Source organism: Hemitrygon akajei, chromosome 3 (genome assembly GCF_048418815.1).
Source record: "Hemitrygon akajei chromosome 3, sHemAka1.3, whole genome shotgun sequence".
Lineage (NCBI taxonomy): Eukaryota > Metazoa > Chordata > Chondrichthyes > Myliobatiformes > Dasyatidae > Hemitrygon > Hemitrygon akajei.
The window spans coordinates 33343920-33363736 of NC_133126.1; the positions used below are offsets into that span (position 1 = coordinate 33343920).

Consider the following 19817-nt stretch of genomic DNA (forward strand, 5'->3'; position numbering starts at 1 on the left):
ATGCAGAGCAACACACACAAAATGCTGGAGGAACTCAGCAGGCCAGGCAGCATCTATGGAGAAGAGTAAACAATGATTGTTTCGGACTGAGACTCTTCTTCTGGACTGAGAAAGAAGGGGGAATTTCCAGCTAGCCTCTTTCCCCTCCCCTCACCTTTTTATCCTGACATCTTAACCCTTTCTTCTCAGTTCTGAAGAAGGGTCTTGCTGTGAAACGTTGCGTGTTTTATCTTTTCCACAGGCGCTTCCTGACTTGCTGAGTTCATCCAGCATTTTGTGTGTAATGCTTATGATGTTCTTTGGTTGACTTTTCTTCTATTTAAATTAATAAAAGGAAACATGGTCATGCAATTTATAGATTAGTAATTCTCCTTATGGATCCTCTCAGTACTCTGACAACAGTCTCCGCACAAGAGATTAAGCTTAAACAAATGAAATAATAAAGTGCAGCAGGGTATGTGATTCATAGTGCCAAAAAGCTTGCAGTATCTAACCTGGTCATGGCTAAACTTACAGGAAGCATAATGCCATAGCAACGACTACCTACCCAGTATTATGCTTAAGAAGAACAGTTTGTAGAGATTGCATTTCCAAAGGAATGTTTCGGTACAATGTTCTGGCACAGATCTACTTGTGAAGGTCCAACCAGTCTGATTTTGATGTGTTCTTTGGAAATGCACCAATCACGATATATTTGTAATGTAGTTCTGTGAAGTTTGAACTGGAATAGACAACAGTCCAAACAGTCCACTTGATCTCCAGCTGGAAAATGTCACAAGACCAGTTCACAGTGCCCAGTGCACTAACCTATCAATGGTCATTAGCAGTGAAATACCTAGAGCAGTAAGTTAGATGCAGAACTAAGCTGATACGGGTTAGCTTGGATCTGCATCTGATTAGATATGGCGCACGTTGCCATAGATGTGGATTGCATCAATTAACCAAGGCCATAAACATGCTTCACAACACCAAAGTCAATTTATTATCAAAGTACAGTCATGTCACCATATTCTGCCTTGAGATTCATTTCAACATGTGGAGAGTACCCAAACCTATTGAGAAACTTTAAGATGCAGACTCGAGTGTCAGCTGCTCCATCATTCTGCTTCACGCTTTCATATGCCTTGCAAAAAAGGCCATAAGTTTCTTTTTCATTATTTGATAAAACATCTAGGATTTTCAGTCGCATATTCAATCCTTTGACTTCAGCTGGCCGTATCCCTCCAAATCACAGCGGATTGGAATGTTCTGACTCCTGTCTCTTCGTTCTCTCCACACTGAGTCCCTGCTTTGTGGGTCCGAGACATACAAGTGTGAATCATGATACTAATGATCTGCTTAGAGAAAATCAGGTGCTGTGATCACCCAGTGCAGATACTTTTTCTCCTCAGCAGAGTTAATCAAAATTAAAATCCACCAGGTGATGCTGAAAATTATGCTTTACTGAGTTTTGCCTTTGCTTCCAGCCCATTCTAGAATAGACTATCAACCGGAAAATATAATTTAAGATTAGCTATTTTCCTTTTCCCACACAAGAATGATTTTTATGGTTTTCTTTTTCTGTTTGTTGTTTTTTTTAATATATGGAGCCAGGTGTAAGGTCTGCAAGGATTAACCTCAGTGTTTACTGTATGCATTTGTAAATCAGAAAGCAGATACAGTGAGAGGCACGACCTTAATCTGAGTGATTGACTTTGAGAGGCCACTACTGCTGCAGTGCTAATCAAGAGTAAGAGGGGAATATTACAGAGAACAGGATAATAAAAATGCAAGATAAGAATATTCTTTAAATAATAAATGGTGCAAGGTTTTAGCAGATGCACTCTTTGCAGTGAACGGTGTGTCAGGATTTATGTGATTGAATCACAGTAGTAGATAAAGGTTAGTACATTGATGAGAGCCTCAGGGAGCTTGCTGTCACAAGTGGTAAGACCCAGGCATTGCTATGATGGCATGATTCAGCCATTCCTAGAATTACCAAGTCTTAAGGGAGATTGTTTTACAGTTGTCGCCCTCTGTGGATTGCCATTTCCCTCCTTGATAGCCATTGATGCACTGTGCACAGAAATCCCAGTTTAGGCTGCATGTTCCTGAAATTTTAAATCCCAACATAAACAGTGCAATATATATCTCTGAAAAATGCATAAAAAGTCTCCAAGGACACGCCTTGCAAGTTTGTCAGCTCGTGGAATGTATTTCCAGTATCTGAATGATCAACACAATGGAAATGTGTTTTGATACACTAGGATATTCCTTACTGAAGGTTCCGGCAGGAAGTGAAACTTAAAGGCAATCTGTTTGTCAGCAATAAAATGGTCATGGTTTAAAATGTGCTCGAAGAAATTCCAGTAAGACTTAACAGAATCAGAATCAGGTTTATTATCTCCGGCATGTGACGTGAAATTTGTTAACTTAGCAGCAGCAGTTCAATGCAATACAAAATCTAGCAGAGAGAGAAAAAAATAATAGTAATAAATAAAATAAAACAATAATAAATGAACAAGAAAATCAATTCCGTGTATTGAATAGGTTTTAAAAAATGTGCAAAAACAGAAATGCTGCATATTAAAAGAAAGTGAGGTAGTGTCCAAAGCTTCAAAGTCCATTTAGGAATCGAATGGCAGAGGGAAAGAAGCTGTTCCTGAATCTCTGAGTGTGTGCCTTCAGGCTTCTGTATCTCCTACCTGATGGTAACAGTGAGAAAAGTGCATGCCCTGGCTGCTGGGGGTCCTTAATAATGGACACTGCCTTTCTGAGACACCGCTCCCTAAAGATGTCCTGGGTACTTTGTAGGCTAGTGCCCAAGATGGAGCTGACTAGATCCTTAAAGGGTTTGAATACCCAGCAAGGAAAATTTTCCATGGGTATTCCCATACTGATCTTTATTGTATTGACCTAGTGTAATATTGTTTGGGAAGAAAAATCATCTGCTACTTTTAAACAGCAAGTGTATTTACAATTCTTAACATTAAATGAATGAAGTAGAACTATCAGCTTCCCTTCCTCTAACTGGTCAGTGCCTCTACTTCCATTTGCTTTTGTTTCCATCATCTCTTTTGCTTCAGGAGTCTTCCCTCCCTTTTTACATGTTCTCTGTTAACACATCTTCCCTTTCTTCACACAATTCTTGTGTTTTTCTCTTGGAATTGCAAAACTCTTATCATTTTTTCCCAGTGCTATTTTCAACCATCTATAGCCGTTTCCACTTGAAAGTGGCCTGTTCTTTCTCTCCATCCGCTACCTTTAGTTTGGCTGTCCAGTTGTGTGTTCTAGCATCCTATCAGTAAGGTAGAAATAGTGGCACCCTCAAAACATTAGTTTATAGAGTCATAGAATACTACAGCACATAAACAGGCCCTTTGGCCCATCTAGCCCCTGCCAAACTAGTAATCTCTTTAGTCTCATCAACCTGCACCTGGACCATAGCCATCCATACCCCTATCATCCATGTTCCTCTCCAAATTTCTCTAAGAAGGTCGAAATCAAACCTGCATCCCTCACTTCCATTGGCAACTTGGTGATGCCTGACTGACAGATTTTCTAGATTGACAGATCTAACTTCTATTGCTGACCCAATGCACATTCAATTTGTTTCTTTTTATTATTAGATGTTACCTGTTGATATAATAAGTAATTAATAAAAAGTTGTAGTACTACAAAGAGAGTGTGGGAAATAGGGCCCCAGTGAGTTTGAAGGGAGAGTGGGCAACAGGGCTCTAGTGAATTTAAAGAGGGTGTGGTAACTGGGGCCTTAGCAAATTTATAGGGAGCAGAGGCAAGCAAGCTCTAATGAATTTAAAGAGAGCACTGGAAATACACCCCTGGTGAATTTAAAGAGTGTAGGATTTGAGGCCCCAGTGAGTTTAAGAAGAGCATGGAAAAAGAGGCCAAGGTAAGCTAGATGCCTAACTACCTATATCAAAAAATCACCGAGTGGAATATTTGACAGCGTTGAAATCCAGAAGTTGTTAATGAGTTTTTGTTGTGAGGAGGTACTTGTTAAAAAAATATTTAATTTTCAGCTTCACAGTGGAAAAGCAACTATTGCTTTTTAATATTTCCAGGCACGAACTGCCCTTTGCAAATTGTATTATTTTTATCAGGCCAATTATGTTAAATCTGGACATCTCCATAATCTTATACTATCTTTGTCTACAGCAGCTAATTAAGCTAAATACTCAACTTAGGTCCTGACCCCTAACAATGGGGGAAAAAAAACATTATTTTCCAGAATGAGTTATTTTGGAAATGCTGATTTTGATTGATTTAACATTAAAAACTAATTAGCTGGTGTTGATGGCTTTATGATGAAACTTGTTTTTCTAAAATTAAAAATGGTTACATTTAAATTCTGCTCTTTAGTGAAGCTGCAAATTATCCACATCTATTTAAGTATTCAGTGGTCATACATATGATTAGAACAAACATCTGAGTCAAGCAGGAATTACTAAAGCTTTGCTTCTACTGGTATGCTGTTTCCCCTTTCTAAAGTATGAACAATTAGACAATAAGTTTTGAATGTAAATATGTTAAATAATAATTTTTAAATAGTAATTCAAATATTAAATTAATGATATTTAAAGAGTTTTTTTTAACAATTCAATCATTTATTAACACTACTGATATTCAAAACTTTGAATCAAAGACTATGCATCTTTATTGTTCATTGATGTCAATTACTGAGAATGTAACTCTTTAAAATGAGAGTGGTCACAACATACATAGCAGGTAAAATGTGATGTATACAATTACTTATCGCTTGAAAAGGGGGAATTTCAGCAGAGAAACTTGTTAATAATCATTTGTAATAATGGAATGCTACTTGGCATGAAATTTGTAAGTGTATTGTCTGCCAATCATATATTTAATGGGAACGCAAGTCACATAAAATGAATTGGATAATCTGCTTGTTTTCACATTTTCAAAAAATAGCAAAAAAGGCATTTCTGGCACTGCTGCAATTGTGCTAAGCTATGCCATTTCAAAATTTCAAAATAAAATTGTGTTATTTTTGTTACATTGTAATTAGATACAAATATAATCCTACATTTGATTCTTATGGCTATTTTATATTCAACCAATATACATAGAAAATTAGACATACAAATAGACTTTGTCTGTGAGGAATTCTTTAACGGAAGCATGTACTGATCTGTTTAATTTTATTTTACATCATTAGAACTGCCAATATTTTTATCTGCTACAGTCAGGGAGAAATAACAAGTTCAGTTTGTGATTTCCACACATCCAGAGATGAGTAAACAATGGCTAAGAAAGGAACAGGTAGAATAAAATGCCAAAAAAGTCATCTGATCACAGTCTATTTTCATTTATTAGCAGAAGGAGTTTGCAGGTTAATTCACAAAAAGATAATCTATCTTAATAAAAACATCATACATGTGATTTTTTAATTCAAAAATACAAATTAATAGGTTTATTTTTAACTCTACTTCCTTTCCCAAACCAAGTTTATTTGCATAATATGAAATATTTTTGATGTGCAACATTCAATAAATCAACACATTAGTGTTGGATTTGTAATGGGGTGAAGTCAGGATTATTAGTAGCTATTACTGAAAGACTTCTTATCATCATGATAATTACCGTAAATACTGTAGGCCTTGCTTAGAGGTTATTTGGCCCTTGTGAGCTAAGCTCTTAACAATGCCAGAGGCTAAAATGTTATTTCTTCACTTTGATCTTGGGTTTACCTGAGTTGTTGCCAAATACAACTAGAGCATTTTTTCTTTTGCTGTGGTATCACTAATATTTTCATGGTTCAAAGGATACATTCTTGTTAAATAATTTGACAGTGCAGTTACAATAATCCCTTCAGCCATTTCTTTCTCTGGCCACAATTTGCTTCACATTGTCAGTTGTAACCACGCTGCAAAGAAGTCTCAGTTTCTGTGGGTCTATACTGTGCTGTAACAGTCTGAAATAAAACCCCCAAAATGCTGGAAACACTCAGAAGGTCAGGAAGCAAGTGGAGAAAGAGAAACAGGTTAGAAACCTGAGGCTAACAACAAAAGATTTCTCACCTGTTTCTCTTTCCACAGACACCGCCTGACCTTTTGAGTTTTTCAAACATTTTCTCTTTCTGTAGATCTGCAATTTTATTTTCCATTTGCTATTTCAGTCCAACATACCTTTAGAGTACTCTTCAAAAACTAAAGTTTTTGAAAATCAAAAATTAAAGTAACTTGGGCGTTACTACTAAGTATCACGTGCTTGCGGTAAAGGGAAAATCTATGCTGGCTGTACTGTTTTGTGCTCCTTTTGTACACACAAACAGATTCTACCCCCTTTTCTAATTACGCAACTGTTTTAAATCAGAACATAGGTCAGCTTCTAGCTATTACTTTCACTGATATTATCATCTGTGTTTTCATCCAGTAGACATTTACTTATTAATATTGAAATCCAGACACATAATAACTGCTTTTAACCTTAACATTAGTCTGTGTTTAAAAACTCCATCTGTTTCTGTGGCAAGCATTTTGTTTTTGAGATTACTGTGTCATGATGGCATGGGATGGTGGGAGGGAGGAGAGATGTGGAACTGAAGAAAAATATTCCAACCTTTAAATGCCTTGAAAGCTGTAGGGAAAAAAATCATCTAAATTCCTTGCAGAAGCCCAGTGTCTGCCAGGAGTTGCCTAGAATAATTAACGGCTTTTGAACCTGAAAGCTACCTGTCACAAGCACAGACAAATTGGAGAATTCTTGCTGCCTTTATTGTGATTTCAAATATCCTCAAGTACTTATGCCTAAATTACTGTTAAATGACTGAATTTAATACACAGGATTTAATCCTGATTACACAGGATCAGAAGGTTATCTCAAATTTTTATTGGTGCATGTGTGTGTGTCTGTGTGTGGAAATATATGGTTCTTTCAAGATTTCAATTAAAAGTAACATCAATACATTTGATTATTAATCCCTCCCCTATGATCCATAGCCTCAATAGATCTGGGTTACGAGGGTTCCAACAATTGCTGCATAATGCTTTTTTAATGGAAATGCTGCAGAAATCAGAATTTAAAGTTCATGATTTAAACTAAAGGTCTAGATATTGGAAGACTGAAATTAAATAGGTAATACTTTCACAGAAAAATCACAGGATTGATGGGCCAAATAGGCTACATCTGTCTTATATAACTCTGATTCTGTTTGCATGATAGCTGTCAAAAAACTAAAATTATATTTGGCTTTGTCTTTAATAACAACATCTGGATAATTCCCAATACCTCATATACCTGGCCTGTGGAGAACAACAAGTTGAAAGAGGTTTTTGTTCTAAAGTTCAAAGTAAAATTTATTATCAGAGTACATACAAGTCACCACATAAAACCCTGAGATTATCTTTTCTGCAGACACACTCAGCAAATCTATAGGACAGTAACTGTACAACAAACAACAAACTGTGCAAATACAAATATAAATAAAAAGCAGTAGTAAGATAAAGAGTCCTTAAAGTGAGACCATCAGTCGTGGGAACACCAGAAATAGGATGAATGTAGTTATCCCTTTTTGTTCAAGAGCCTGATGGTTGAGAGGTAGTAACTGTTCTTGAACCTGGTGGTGCGAGTCCTGAGGAACTTGTACCTTCTACCTGATGGCAGCAGCAAGAAAAGCACTTGGATCTTTGATGGATGCTGCTTTTCTACGCGATGTTTCATGTAGATGTGATCAATGGGGAGGGTTTTACCGCGATGTACAGGGCCGAATCCACTACCTTTATAGAATCTTCTGCTCAAAGGCATTGGTGTTCCCATACCAGGCCATAATGCAGCCAGTCAGCACACTTTCCACCACACATCTATAGAAGTTTGACAAGGTTTTTGTCTAGTCTCAAGGTTCGAGTTGTAAATCCAAATTTTCTTGCGGTTATGAATGAAATATGGAACAAACCAAACTCTTGGAAGGGGTGGGTAAGTTTAGATAAAAAATCAAATCTGCAAGTGACTGTGCATAATTAAAAACAGTTATTTGTGGAAGGAGGAACATTTTGGTCCCTCTTTTCTCACTGTTACCATCAAGTAGGAGGTACAGAAGCCTGAAGGTACACACTCAGCGATTCAGGAACAGCTTCTTCCCCTCTGCCATCTGATTCCTAAATGGACATTGAACCCTTGGACACTACCTCACTTTTTAAAATATATAGTATTTCAGTTTTTTGCATGATTTTTAATCTATTCAATATACGTATACTCTATAAAGTATACTGAATAAGATTTACCTATCTATTTATGAGTATTTTTTTCTTCTATATTATGTATTTCATTGAACTGCTGCTGCTAAGTTAACAAATTTCACTTCACATGCCGGTGATAATAAACCTGATTCTGATTCATTGCTTCTCCCTGTAGCTGAATTCAGACATTCTGGTCATATCCGTTATCTGAGCAACATTAATTAATGAACAAGTGCTTGCTGACACTAAAAGGATTCCAAAGTGGAATTAAATGTAATTTAATAAGATGGAGAGGAAATTAGTGGATATTGATTCAGTCTTGATTAGCAAAGCCTGTAAGGAGTTTGTTCTCCCGGTGGTTGCATGGGTTTCCTCTGGGTGCTTGGCTTTCCCCACTGTCTAAAGGTACACCAGTTGGCAGATTAATTGTTCATTGTAAATTGTCCTGTGATTACGCTGGGATTAAATCGGGGGATTGCTGGGCAGCACGGCTTGAAGGGCCTATTCTGTGCTGTAGCTTAATAAATCAATAAATAGATGTTCTAGTAGTATTACGTTATTTCAGTTTCTAACATTAGGTTTCTGAGTTTTATTTCATGCTGATCAAAGCTCCTGTAATGCCAGAGCAGGTTATTATAGGATAGACGATGTAACGATGGACCCTGGATATTTTACCACAAATCGACTACTTCAAAGTGTTAATTGCGGACAGAGTAAACATATAGATTGTATCCAAATCCAAAATAGTAACGGAAATTGTGTATTTTTTAGATTTGGCTGGTGTAAGGGTCAGAATTTTTAGTGGCTGGAATACAAAACCGTTGTTTTCAAAGGTATTCAGTAGTGTGAAAAATAATTTACTTTGAACTTTTACCAATTTCTAAAAGAATTAGGGTTAAGGCGAGGCTGCAGATTGGTTCTAAAATGCAGAGCTGTAAAACTGATATTCTTTAGGGTTGAACATACTCTTCTAATTAGCTGCATCCATTCATGATAGTACCCACGTGTGCTTAATTCATAATGGACTTGAAGAAGAACGACAATGAAAACAGCCTGCAGATGCTACACAAATCCCACAATGGTATCAACATCAGTAGAGCAGAGTGTAAAATAATCATTTACTCATATAATTTTTGGACCAAATTTTATCCTGATATCGTTACGTCAGCTGGCAGAATGTACTGCAATTGCAAATAAATACTTCTGGTAAAAAGCACATCAGAAAAATAATATAAAAAACAATATATGGTAGATTAAGGTCTATTAGTTCATGTTGGTTTTTACAAGTTTAATTTGACAATGAATAAAAGCATTGTCAGAATTCTGAAAATATCAGGAAGAATATTGTATAAATAGAGCCTCATGACTCGATGACTGACCTTAAACGCATCACACCTGCATCATTTAATCCACCGAGGGTCATAGAAAAGTTGTAGAACACTACTGCACAGAAACAGGCCTTTCAGCCCATCTAGTCTGTGCCGAACCATTACCATGCCTAGTCCAATCCACCTGCAGCTGGATCATAACTCTCTCATCCATGTATCTATCCAAGGTTCTCTTAAGTGTTGATATTGAGCCTTCATTCACCAGTTCTGCTTGCTCACACTCTCATCACCCTCTGAGTGAAGAACACCTCCCTCATGTTCCCCTTAAATAACTTTCACCTTAACCCATGACCTCTAGTTCTAGACACACTCACCTTAGAGGAAAATGTCTGCTTACTTTTACCCTATCTGTATCTCTCATGATTTTGTAAACCTCTGTCAAATCTCCCCTCATTCTTCTATGCTCCAGGGAATAAAGTCCTAACCTACTTAACCTTTTCCTATAACTCAGGTCCTCAAGTTTTGGCAACATCCTTGTAAATTCGAAAAGCTTCCCTTCGTGTCCTTTCACTGTGTAATGTTTCCTGCTGCACCAGTTGTAGTGAGACAGTTGCTTCTGTGTTGGACTTGGATAAAAACAATTGCCCGAGCAAAGCACGTTTATAGACCCTGCTGATTTCAGCATCAATCAGTCAGTAGACGAGGAAAAAGATCGGACATCCTTTATTGAAGCTGTGCAACCTACTCAGACCCACTCTGACTCCTTTCAGCTGAGAAAATTTGCCCATTTCAACTTGGACAACAAATAACATTGAACACCAAATAAAAACAATTCATCGTAGTGACAATACGTGCCAATAATTGTAAACAACATTTTGGATGCCCATCAGTGGATCATACTTGCATTTTCATTATTATGGACAATGCAAAAACTTAATGCACTTTAGGGAATTATTAAAGCATGGCACAGAACACAGTCGTTTAGCCCATCATAACTGCACTGACTTTTTTTTGGAACTCATCAAATAGTCTCACGGAATCCCTGGGCCCATAGGCTTTCTACATAGATTTGTCAAACAAATGTGTGTTTTGCTCTCTCTCTCTCTCTCTCTCTCTCTCTCAGTTTGGTATCTTTTACAAAATAACATGATTCAATATCTATCGATTTCAGGGTATTAGCAGCCTGTTCAGTTCCCTGAAGGTTGTACGTCTTCTGCGACTTGGCAGGGTTGCCAGGAAGCTGGACCATTACCTCGAATATGGCGCGGCTGTGCTGGTCCTCCTGGTCTGCGTCTTTGGTTTGGTGGCTCACTGGCTTGCCTGCATCTGGTACAGTATCGGGGACTATGAAGTCATCGATGAGGTCACCAACAAAATAAAAACAGACAGCTGGCTTTACCAGCTTGGACTAAGTATCGGAACACCCTACCATTTTAATGCCAGTGGCACTGGACAGTGGGAAGGGGGACCCACAAAGGATTCACTGTATATATCTTCCCTTTACTTTACCATGACAAGCCTTACTACAATAGGATTTGGCAACATTGCTCCTACCACGGATGGAGAGAAGATATTTTCTGTGGCCATGATGATGGTTGGCTGTGAGTACATGTATTTTTTTTCAATGCTATTTAAGGTGAATTGCAAAGGATTTAATTTAAATTCTAATATCAATTATGTGGTAAGATGTTGTACTGATGTCATTTTTGCTAGAGCAATGTATCCCTGTTAGTCAGACTTTCCTGTGCTTTTTTGGGTTTTATTGTATTTTTTTCTCTCATAGTTGCTGGAAGTACTAACAGCAAATGGCACAGTGGTTTGTCATTGCCTTCTTCTGGGCAGTGTCTTTACCGGATAGGTTACCTCAGTCATTATCAATAATCTTCAGAGATTGTCTGCCTGGCGTCAGTGGTCACATAACCAGGACTTGTGATAGGCACAAGCTGCTCATGTGTCCATCCACCACTATTCCCATGGCTTCATGTGACATTGTCTGGGGGCTAAGCAGGTGCTACACTTTGCCCAAGGGTGACCTTCAGGCTAGTGGAGAGAAGGAGCACTTTACATCTCCTTTGGTAGAGATGTATCTCCACCCAACCACCTATGGCAATGGCAAACCACTTCTGTAGAAAATATTGCCAGAAATATTCATGGTCACCATGATCGCCTATGTCATACAACATGACATGTGATGACAATGATGGAGAATAAGAGCAAAGTGGTATCTGCAACCTGAGCTGACCAATGGGACTTCAGTGTAATTCTTTAGCCAATGAGATTGCAGGACTGAGAAATAGTCAGCTATGAAGAACGTGTAAAAGCTAAACTGAAGTGAGAAAGAATGAAATATAGGAGAAAGAAAAGCATATTCAGAGAATTAAAAATCACAACCAAAAGTAATAAATGCACTTTGGAAGAAAAATGGAAGATTGGGTTATTATTCAAATGCTGAAAGGTTGCAGCATGCTGTTCTGCAAAGGGAATGGATTGAAGAGTATGGAGGTTATGCAGCAACTGTACAGGGTACTGGTGAGGCCACACCGAGAGTACTGTGTGCAGTTCTGGTCTCCGTGGTGGCTTTGAGGACAGGGCAAAGGAGGTTCACTAGGTTGATTCTGGAGATGAGAGATCGAGTCGCCTGGGACTGTACTCATTGGAATTCAGAAGAATGAGAACAATCTTACAGAAACACCTAAAATTATGAAAAGGATAAATAAGATAGAGACAAGAAACTTACTTCTACTGGTAAATGAGACTAGAACTAGGAGACATAGTCTCACGATTCAGGGAGATAGATTTAAGACAGAGATGAAGAGAAACTGCTTTTCCCAGAGAACAGTGAATCTGTGGAATTCTCTGTACAAGGAAGCAGTAGAAATGACCTCACTAAATACTTTTAAGACACAGATAGATTTTTCAAGTTCAAGTTTATTGTCATTCAAGCATACACATGTTTTCAGCTAAATGAAACAACGTTCCTCAGGGACCAAGGTGCAAAACACAGTACGTATATCACATGCAACACATAAAATAATATTAACAGATAATTCAAATTATCTGTAGATGTACTGGTTGACATAAAGTGTATATATAACATATAGTTAAATATAGAACAGTAGTGGTTGGAATTGTTTGTTAGCAATGAGATTATCAAGTACCTGGAGGCACATGACAAGATAGGCCAAAGCCAGCATGGTCTTCTGAAAGGAAAATCCTGCCTGACTAACCTACTGCAATTCTTTGAGGAAATTACCATGAGGCGGCGTGGCACGTCTGGGAAAAGGCTCCGAAGCATTCGGGCTCTTATGACCAGACTATATAACAGTTTCTTCCCCCAAGCTATCAGACTCCTCAATACCCAAAGCCTGGACTGACACCTTGCCCTACTGTCCTGTTTATTATTTATTGTAATGCCTGCACTGTATTTGTGCACTTTATGCAGTCCAGTGTAGGTCTGTAGTCTAGTGTAGCTTTCTCTGTGTTTTTTTTATTACGTAGTTCAGTCTAATTTTTTGTACTGTGTCATGTAAACCATGGTCCTGAAAAACATTGTCTCATTTTTACTATGCACTGTACCAGCAGTTATGGTCGAAATGACAATAAAAGTTGACTTGACTTGACTTGACTTGAAATTACAAGCAGGGTAAACAAAAGAGATGTAGTAGATGTGGCGTACTTGGATCTTCATTATGCCTTTGACAAGATGCCGCACATGAGGCTGCTTAGGAAGATAAGAGCCCATGGAATTACAGGGAAGCTGCTAGCGTGGGTGGAACATTGGCTGGTCCGCAGAAAACAGACAGTGGGAATAAAGGGATCCTATTCTGGCTGACTGGCAGTTACCAGTGGAGTTCCACAGAGGTTGGTGTTTTACAATGTATGCCAATGATTTGGACTGTGGTATTAGTGGATATGTGGCTAAATTTGCCAATGATACAAAGATAAGTGGAGGAGTGAGTAGTGTTGAGGAAACAGAGAGCCTGCAGAGAGACTTAGACAGTTCAGGGACTGGGCAAAGAAGTGGCAAATGTATTACAATGTTGGAAAGTGTATGGTCATGCACTTTGGTGGAAGAAATAAACAGGCAGACTATTATTTAGATGGGGAGAGAATTCAAAATGCAGGGATGCAAAGGACTTAGGAGTCCTTGTACAAGATACCCTAAAGGTTATCCTGTAGGTTGAGTCAGTGGTGAAGAAGGCAAATGCAATGTTGGCATTCATTTCTAGAGGTATAGAATGTAAGAGCAAGGATGTGATGTTGAGGTTCTATAAGGCACTTGTGAGACCGCACTTGGAGTGTTGTGTGCAGTTTTGGGCTCCTTATTTTAGAAAGAATATACTGACATTGGAAATAGTTCAGAGAAGATTCACAAGAATGATTCCAGGAATGAGGGTTACCATATGAGGAACGTCTGGCAGCTCTTGGTCTGTATTCCCTGGAATTCAGGAGAATTGAGGGGGGATCTCATAGAAGTATTCCGAATGTTAAAAGACCTGAACAGATTAGATATGGCAAAGTTATTTCCCATGGTAGGGGATTCTAGGACAAGAGGGCACAACTTCAGGATGAAGGACATCATTTTAGAACTGAGATGCCGAGAAATTACTTTAGTCGGAGGGTGGTGAATCTGTGGAATTTGTTGCTGTAAGCGGCTGTGGAGGCCAGGTCGGAGTATATTTAAGGCAGAGGTATAAAGGTTCTTGATTAGCCAGGGCATGAAAGGTATGGGGTGAAAGCAGGGGAGTGGGGATGACTGGAAGAATTGGATCAGCCCTTGATTGAATGGCAGAGCAGACTCGATGGACTGAATGGCCTACATCTGCTCCTATATCTTAAGGTCATACAGTCTTATAATGTTACTGGTACTGTCATAAATAGTGTGTACTAGGTGGTAGCAGGTTGCTCAGAAGTCTCTCAGCCAGGGGAAAAAGCTGTTACCGAGTCCTGCAGTCTTTGCTCCTCTGCTTGATGGTAGGAGGTCAAAGAGATTGCAGGGTGAATAGGAGGGCTCCTTGATCATGTAGAGGGTTTGCGAAAGCAATGCTTCTGGTATATATCCTGGATTGGGAGAAGGGAGACCCTGGTGATTCTCTTAGCAGTCATAGTGGGGGAATTAAGGCTTACGGAGAAAAGGTGGGCAGATGGAGCAGAGTCCACAGCCTAATCAGCTTGAGTCTTATTGAATGATGGAGCAGACTCAATGGACCAGACAACCGACTCCTACTCCTAGTTCTTATAGTCTTAATAAGGCACCAAACTCTACCTTCTTAAAAATCTGCCAAGATTCAGCATGTCATCTAAATCTTTGACAAACTTCAATAGATGTGTGGCGTAGAATATACAGACTGGTTGCATTACGGCCTGGTATGGAAATACCAATATCCTTGAATGGAAAATCCTACAAAAAATAGTGGATACAGCCCAGTTCATCATAGGTAATGCCCTCCCCATCACTGAGCACACCTACAAGGAGTGCCGTCACAGAAAAGCAATATCTATCATCAGTCCTGACGAAGGGTCTCAGCCCGAAACGTCGACAGTGCTTCTCCTTATAGATGCTGCCTGGCCTGCTGTGTTCCACCAGCATTTTGTGTGTGTTGTTTATCTATCAAGTACCCCCACCATCCAGGCCATGCTTTCTTAATGCCACCGCCATCAGAAAGGAGGTACAAGAGCCTCAGCTCCCACACCACCAGGCTCAGGAACAGTGATTACCCCTCAACCATGAGGGTCTTGAATCCAAGGGAATAACTTGATTCACCCCAACGCTGAACTAATTCCACAACCTATGGACTCACTTTTAAGGAGTCTAAAGCTCTTGTTCCTGATTTATTTATTTATTTATTATTATTATTTTGGCTTTTTTCTCTTTTTTAGTATTTGCATATTTTGTTGTCTTCGGCACATTGGTTGTTTGTCCATCTTTGTGTGTGTGATTTTAAATGATACTGTTGTATTGCTTTGTATTTACTGTGACTGCCTGCTAAAAAATAAATCTCAGGGTAGTATATGGTGACATATATGTACTTTGATAATAAATTTACTTTGAATTTTGAACTTTAAGCTAATTGGTCACTTTCCAATTTTCATTTATAACATTTATAACAAAATTAAAATATACCAATTGCAGATTTATCATTCTGTGGAGGGTTTCACAGCCAATTATTATATGCATACAGTAATTTAATTAAAATCAGCAGGCAGTTAACACCTAGATCCTGTTCTTGTGTATCTGGTGGAGTGGCAATTTGCAGTTAACAAGCTTTTTCTTCCTTGCCACTTTGCGAGCTGATTTGCATTCAACTAAAAGTGTGTGTAACTCTTGTCATTATTTCATCAAAATTTGGGTCACTTTATATTCCTTGCAATTTTAACATTAAATAGTTATTTATTTTATAATATTTTCTCTAAAATAATTAAGTATGAGGAAATATCGACTATGGTTTGAAGCAATTTTAAATCATTAGCACAACAAACATGCATATTTGCCTTGTCATTATTGTTGGTTGTATAAGAATCAAAGCATATGGAAATTTGTAAGCTGTTTAATATATGACCATTGCTTTCGTAATCCTAAATTACTAAGTTGCAATTGCTTTATTATTTGAAAATTACATTATTTTTCCTTAGTTGGATTCTTACATCTCCATTAGACTTGGAAATGCAGTTTTCAAACTTAACATACCCTGTAACAATTTTAGCTTTTGCTCTGCAGTAGTGCCTCACATAAATGGTCTATTGCCCACAAGTCATTACTCAGGAAAGGTCTTGACATTCTATCTTCAGAGCTGGAAAATTCTAGTTTAATCTTCCTACTGATGCCAGCTGAACTGCTGGGTGTTTCCAAGAGATCCAGTTTTTACTGAAGTATCACTTTGAAACGAGGAAATATTTTACTGGACTGATAGAATTGAAGAAAAATTGGTTACATGTGATTTACCTTATGACCGTTCATGTTATCCTGAACCATATCTCTAACTTCAGCCACAATATCCACTTTGTAAGCTTACATATTTTCTGATGTCACTAACAGAGCTGTTCAATAATTAATTATTATGTTATGTCTGTGACCAGAGCACAATGGCTCTTCCACTTAGAACACAGAGCAGTATAACAGGAGCAAACTCATCATGCCATATCTTGCCTGACCATCACTCTCATCTGTCTGCCAAGTCCTTGGCAACTCATTCAGCTTACCTTTTTGTTGTAGTACACGGTCTCCTCCTACCAGCTGATTGTAGAGTTTTTAGTGATGTAACCGTACTAGCAGCCACCTGCAGTTTTGGTCAAGTTCCTGCTGCCAATGCAGATAAATAGTGATCTGTGGTGGGTACTTTCTATTGCTCCCCTCCCCCACCACTTTATATTTCCGCAATGAGCTGTGTGCGTTGTCTGCCTCAGCTGGTATTATCAGAATCAGTGCTTCTATTGTATAGAAAGCTGGAGAGCATGCCGGCATTGTAGCTAGATGGCAATTGATCAATTGAGTTAATCAGGTGCTACATGGCTCCTGTGAAAGCTTTGTAAATGACGGCAGAATATCGCATTAATGAATTGAACAAAATAACTGATGTATTTATTTGATCTCTTGCAATATGAATAGCAGAAGATAAGAATGTGAAAAGGTCATTCCACGTATCCAGCTCTAGATCATCATCTGCTACATTATTTATTTATGGCTGTTTTTTGTTATCTGAATCTTCTCTATCTGTTGTGTGACAAAGGTTCCTTTGCTGCCTCTGTTGATCTGATGATAACCATTCTGACATGCATAGTGAGTTTAGATTTTGATGACAGCTCAATCAACTAGAGCACACTCTCAGATTGACAAATAACTGAAAAGAGTTTAGTTTCAAATTTGCATTCTGAAATACCCATTATTTGGAATGCCAGCTGTCCATATACAATATTGGAAAGGTTTCACACCCACAGAATATGTGATTCAAGGTGTTTTGAGAAGTATTGCCAAGCTAATTACCCACTTTAATCCTCTTTTGAGGATTTTGGTACATTCATTGCATCATAGAATCATAGACATTTGAAAGACTGAAAGAGGCCATTTGGCTAATTGTGATCTTACTGGCCAAAAGCAGGCCTTGGGTTAATTCCCCTGCAGGGTGCAGAGAGGTACTGGTAACAGGCCTTGAAGTATTTGATCAGGTGATGGTTTCTGCCTCTACCTTCATATCCAGCAGTGAGTTCCAGACACTCCTGCATACTAATTAACAAAGTAAGTCCTTATTGTTTACCTTGTCCAGAATTCCCATAATGTTATATATCTCAATTAGATCTCCTTTCACACTCAATATTTCCAAGCAAAACAGCCCAATCCCTTGTGATGCCTAGATGTTGGCAAAATCTTCTTTTGAACCATATTTATGATATAATTTCCTTCCTACATTTTGGTGACCAAAGCGGTACACAATTCAGTTTTATTAATTTATCACCTTTACATCTATACATACTCTACGGTAGAATGTATCCTTTGTTTTAATAAGCAACACAACCTAAGGATGTGCTGGGGGTCAATGAGTAGAATTCATCTCAACTACATACATAATATATTATCCAATGCAACTACTCTATACAAACAACTACACTATAGCAAATTTTAAATTGTCCCATTCAGGCCTAAATATTTAATTGCTCTGGTGCATTTCTTACTCTCGTGGGATAACATCTTTCCAGACAAGGTTGTCACTCTGCTAGGCAGGTGAGACTTGTGGCTGTGAAACAATCTCAGGTTCTGGGGCCTCCTCCATGGTGGTCGTAGGAGTTGACTCTGAGACTGCAGGAAGTGGTTCTGACAGTAGTAGCCACCCCACCTTTCTTCCTCCTTTTCTCTCTCTAGATCTACTCTGACCCCTTTCTTTTTCTTTCTGACATCCCTTGTCTTTTTCATACTTTCCTCTTCATCATTCACATTCTTTCCCTCAACTCTTTGCTCCTCTTTCCTCTTCTAGTTTGTGTATCTTGATCCTGGGAAGGTGCATTTGGGTCACTGGAGTATTCTGTTATTAATCTTTCTCTTGCACCTTTTATAATCTGATCTCTTGCCTTGCTGTCCGCATCCATAGCACAATCTGACGAATCCTCTGTTTTCATATCTCCAATGACTGTTTGACTTTCCATTCATCCAGCTGGGCTTTGGTCTTTGCATCAACTTTTGGAAGCAGCTTTTGTCTCCCACTTGAAGCTCATGCAATAACTGTAATGCTTGCATCGTAGATTCTGGTTCTTTATACTCACCAAAGCCAAATGCTTGCAACTTTCTTGAAGCTCCTTCATCTCCAGCTTAAAACCAAGCCATATTTTGCAAGTTACTGCTTGATTAACACATCAGAAACCGTCTCAGATATTTTGCATACAAACACTATTGTAGTTGGGCTAGTGCTTTCATAACTCTCACGCTTCGTCTGAGCAACATTGTCCTTCCTTGGCCCAATATGCTTTCCAACCAGATGGACAGAGGTTAGCAACAACACGTGTTTGCCCTCTGTTGGGCGATAGTTCATGGCATACAGCATGGAGATAGTTGTGGCATCATCCAGTACCTTTCTTAATTCACTGTCAGATGGCTTCATTGCAGGGGATATAGCATACAAATTGTGGATGGATCCCCAATCAGGTTGTTGTTGTTTCAGCCTATTGTGCCTCTACAATACAGTCCTTCTGTTTTTCCCACATACAAGCTCAATGTGGCTTGTTGATTGTTGTGTTTCACAGTTACAAGTGGTATTCCCACAGGAGTCATCTTTTCTCCCGAGTAAGTTCTTAGTCGAGTATCTGCAGGCTTTAGTTTGGTGTATTTGAAATGCCTCTTAAACTCATTTTGTAGAATGACTGAAACCACTGACCTGGTGTCCAATTCCATTTTAATGAATTTGCCGTTCACTTCAGAATCATGATCAGGTTTATTATCACCAGCACGTGTCATGAAAATTGTTAACTTAGCGGCAGCAGTACTACGCAATACATGATAATATAGAAAGAAAAAATAAGTAAATCAATTGGAGAGAGAGAGAGAGAGAGAGAGAGAGAGAGAGAGAGAGAGTGTGTATATATATAAAAATAGAGCAAAAACAGAAATGATATATATTTTTAAAAGTGAGGTAGTATTCATGGGTTCAATGTCTATTCAGGAACTGTATGGTAGATGGGAAGAAGCTGTTTCTGAATCGTTGAGTGTGTTCCTTCAGGCTTCTGCACCTCCTACCTGATGGTAGCAATGAGAAGAGGGCATGCCCTGGGTGCTGGGGATCCTTAATAATGGATGTTGTCTTTCTGA

General features: G+C 38.5%; 1 protein-coding gene across 2 annotated transcripts in view; it reads left to right on the forward strand.

The window, feature by feature from the left end:
• The window catches only part of kcnh5b (potassium voltage-gated channel, subfamily H (eag-related), member 5b), a 668271-nt gene that overhangs the window by 121573 nt on the left and 526881 nt on the right, over positions 1 to 19817 (forward strand). For both annotated transcript variants that reach the window (XM_073039513.1, XM_073039515.1), the window contains exon 7: positions 10698 to 11127. In XM_073039513.1, coding sequence (XP_072895614.1) covers positions 10698 to 11127 — 430 coding nt within the window. The remainder of the gene's footprint in view (positions 1 to 10697; positions 11128 to 19817) is intronic.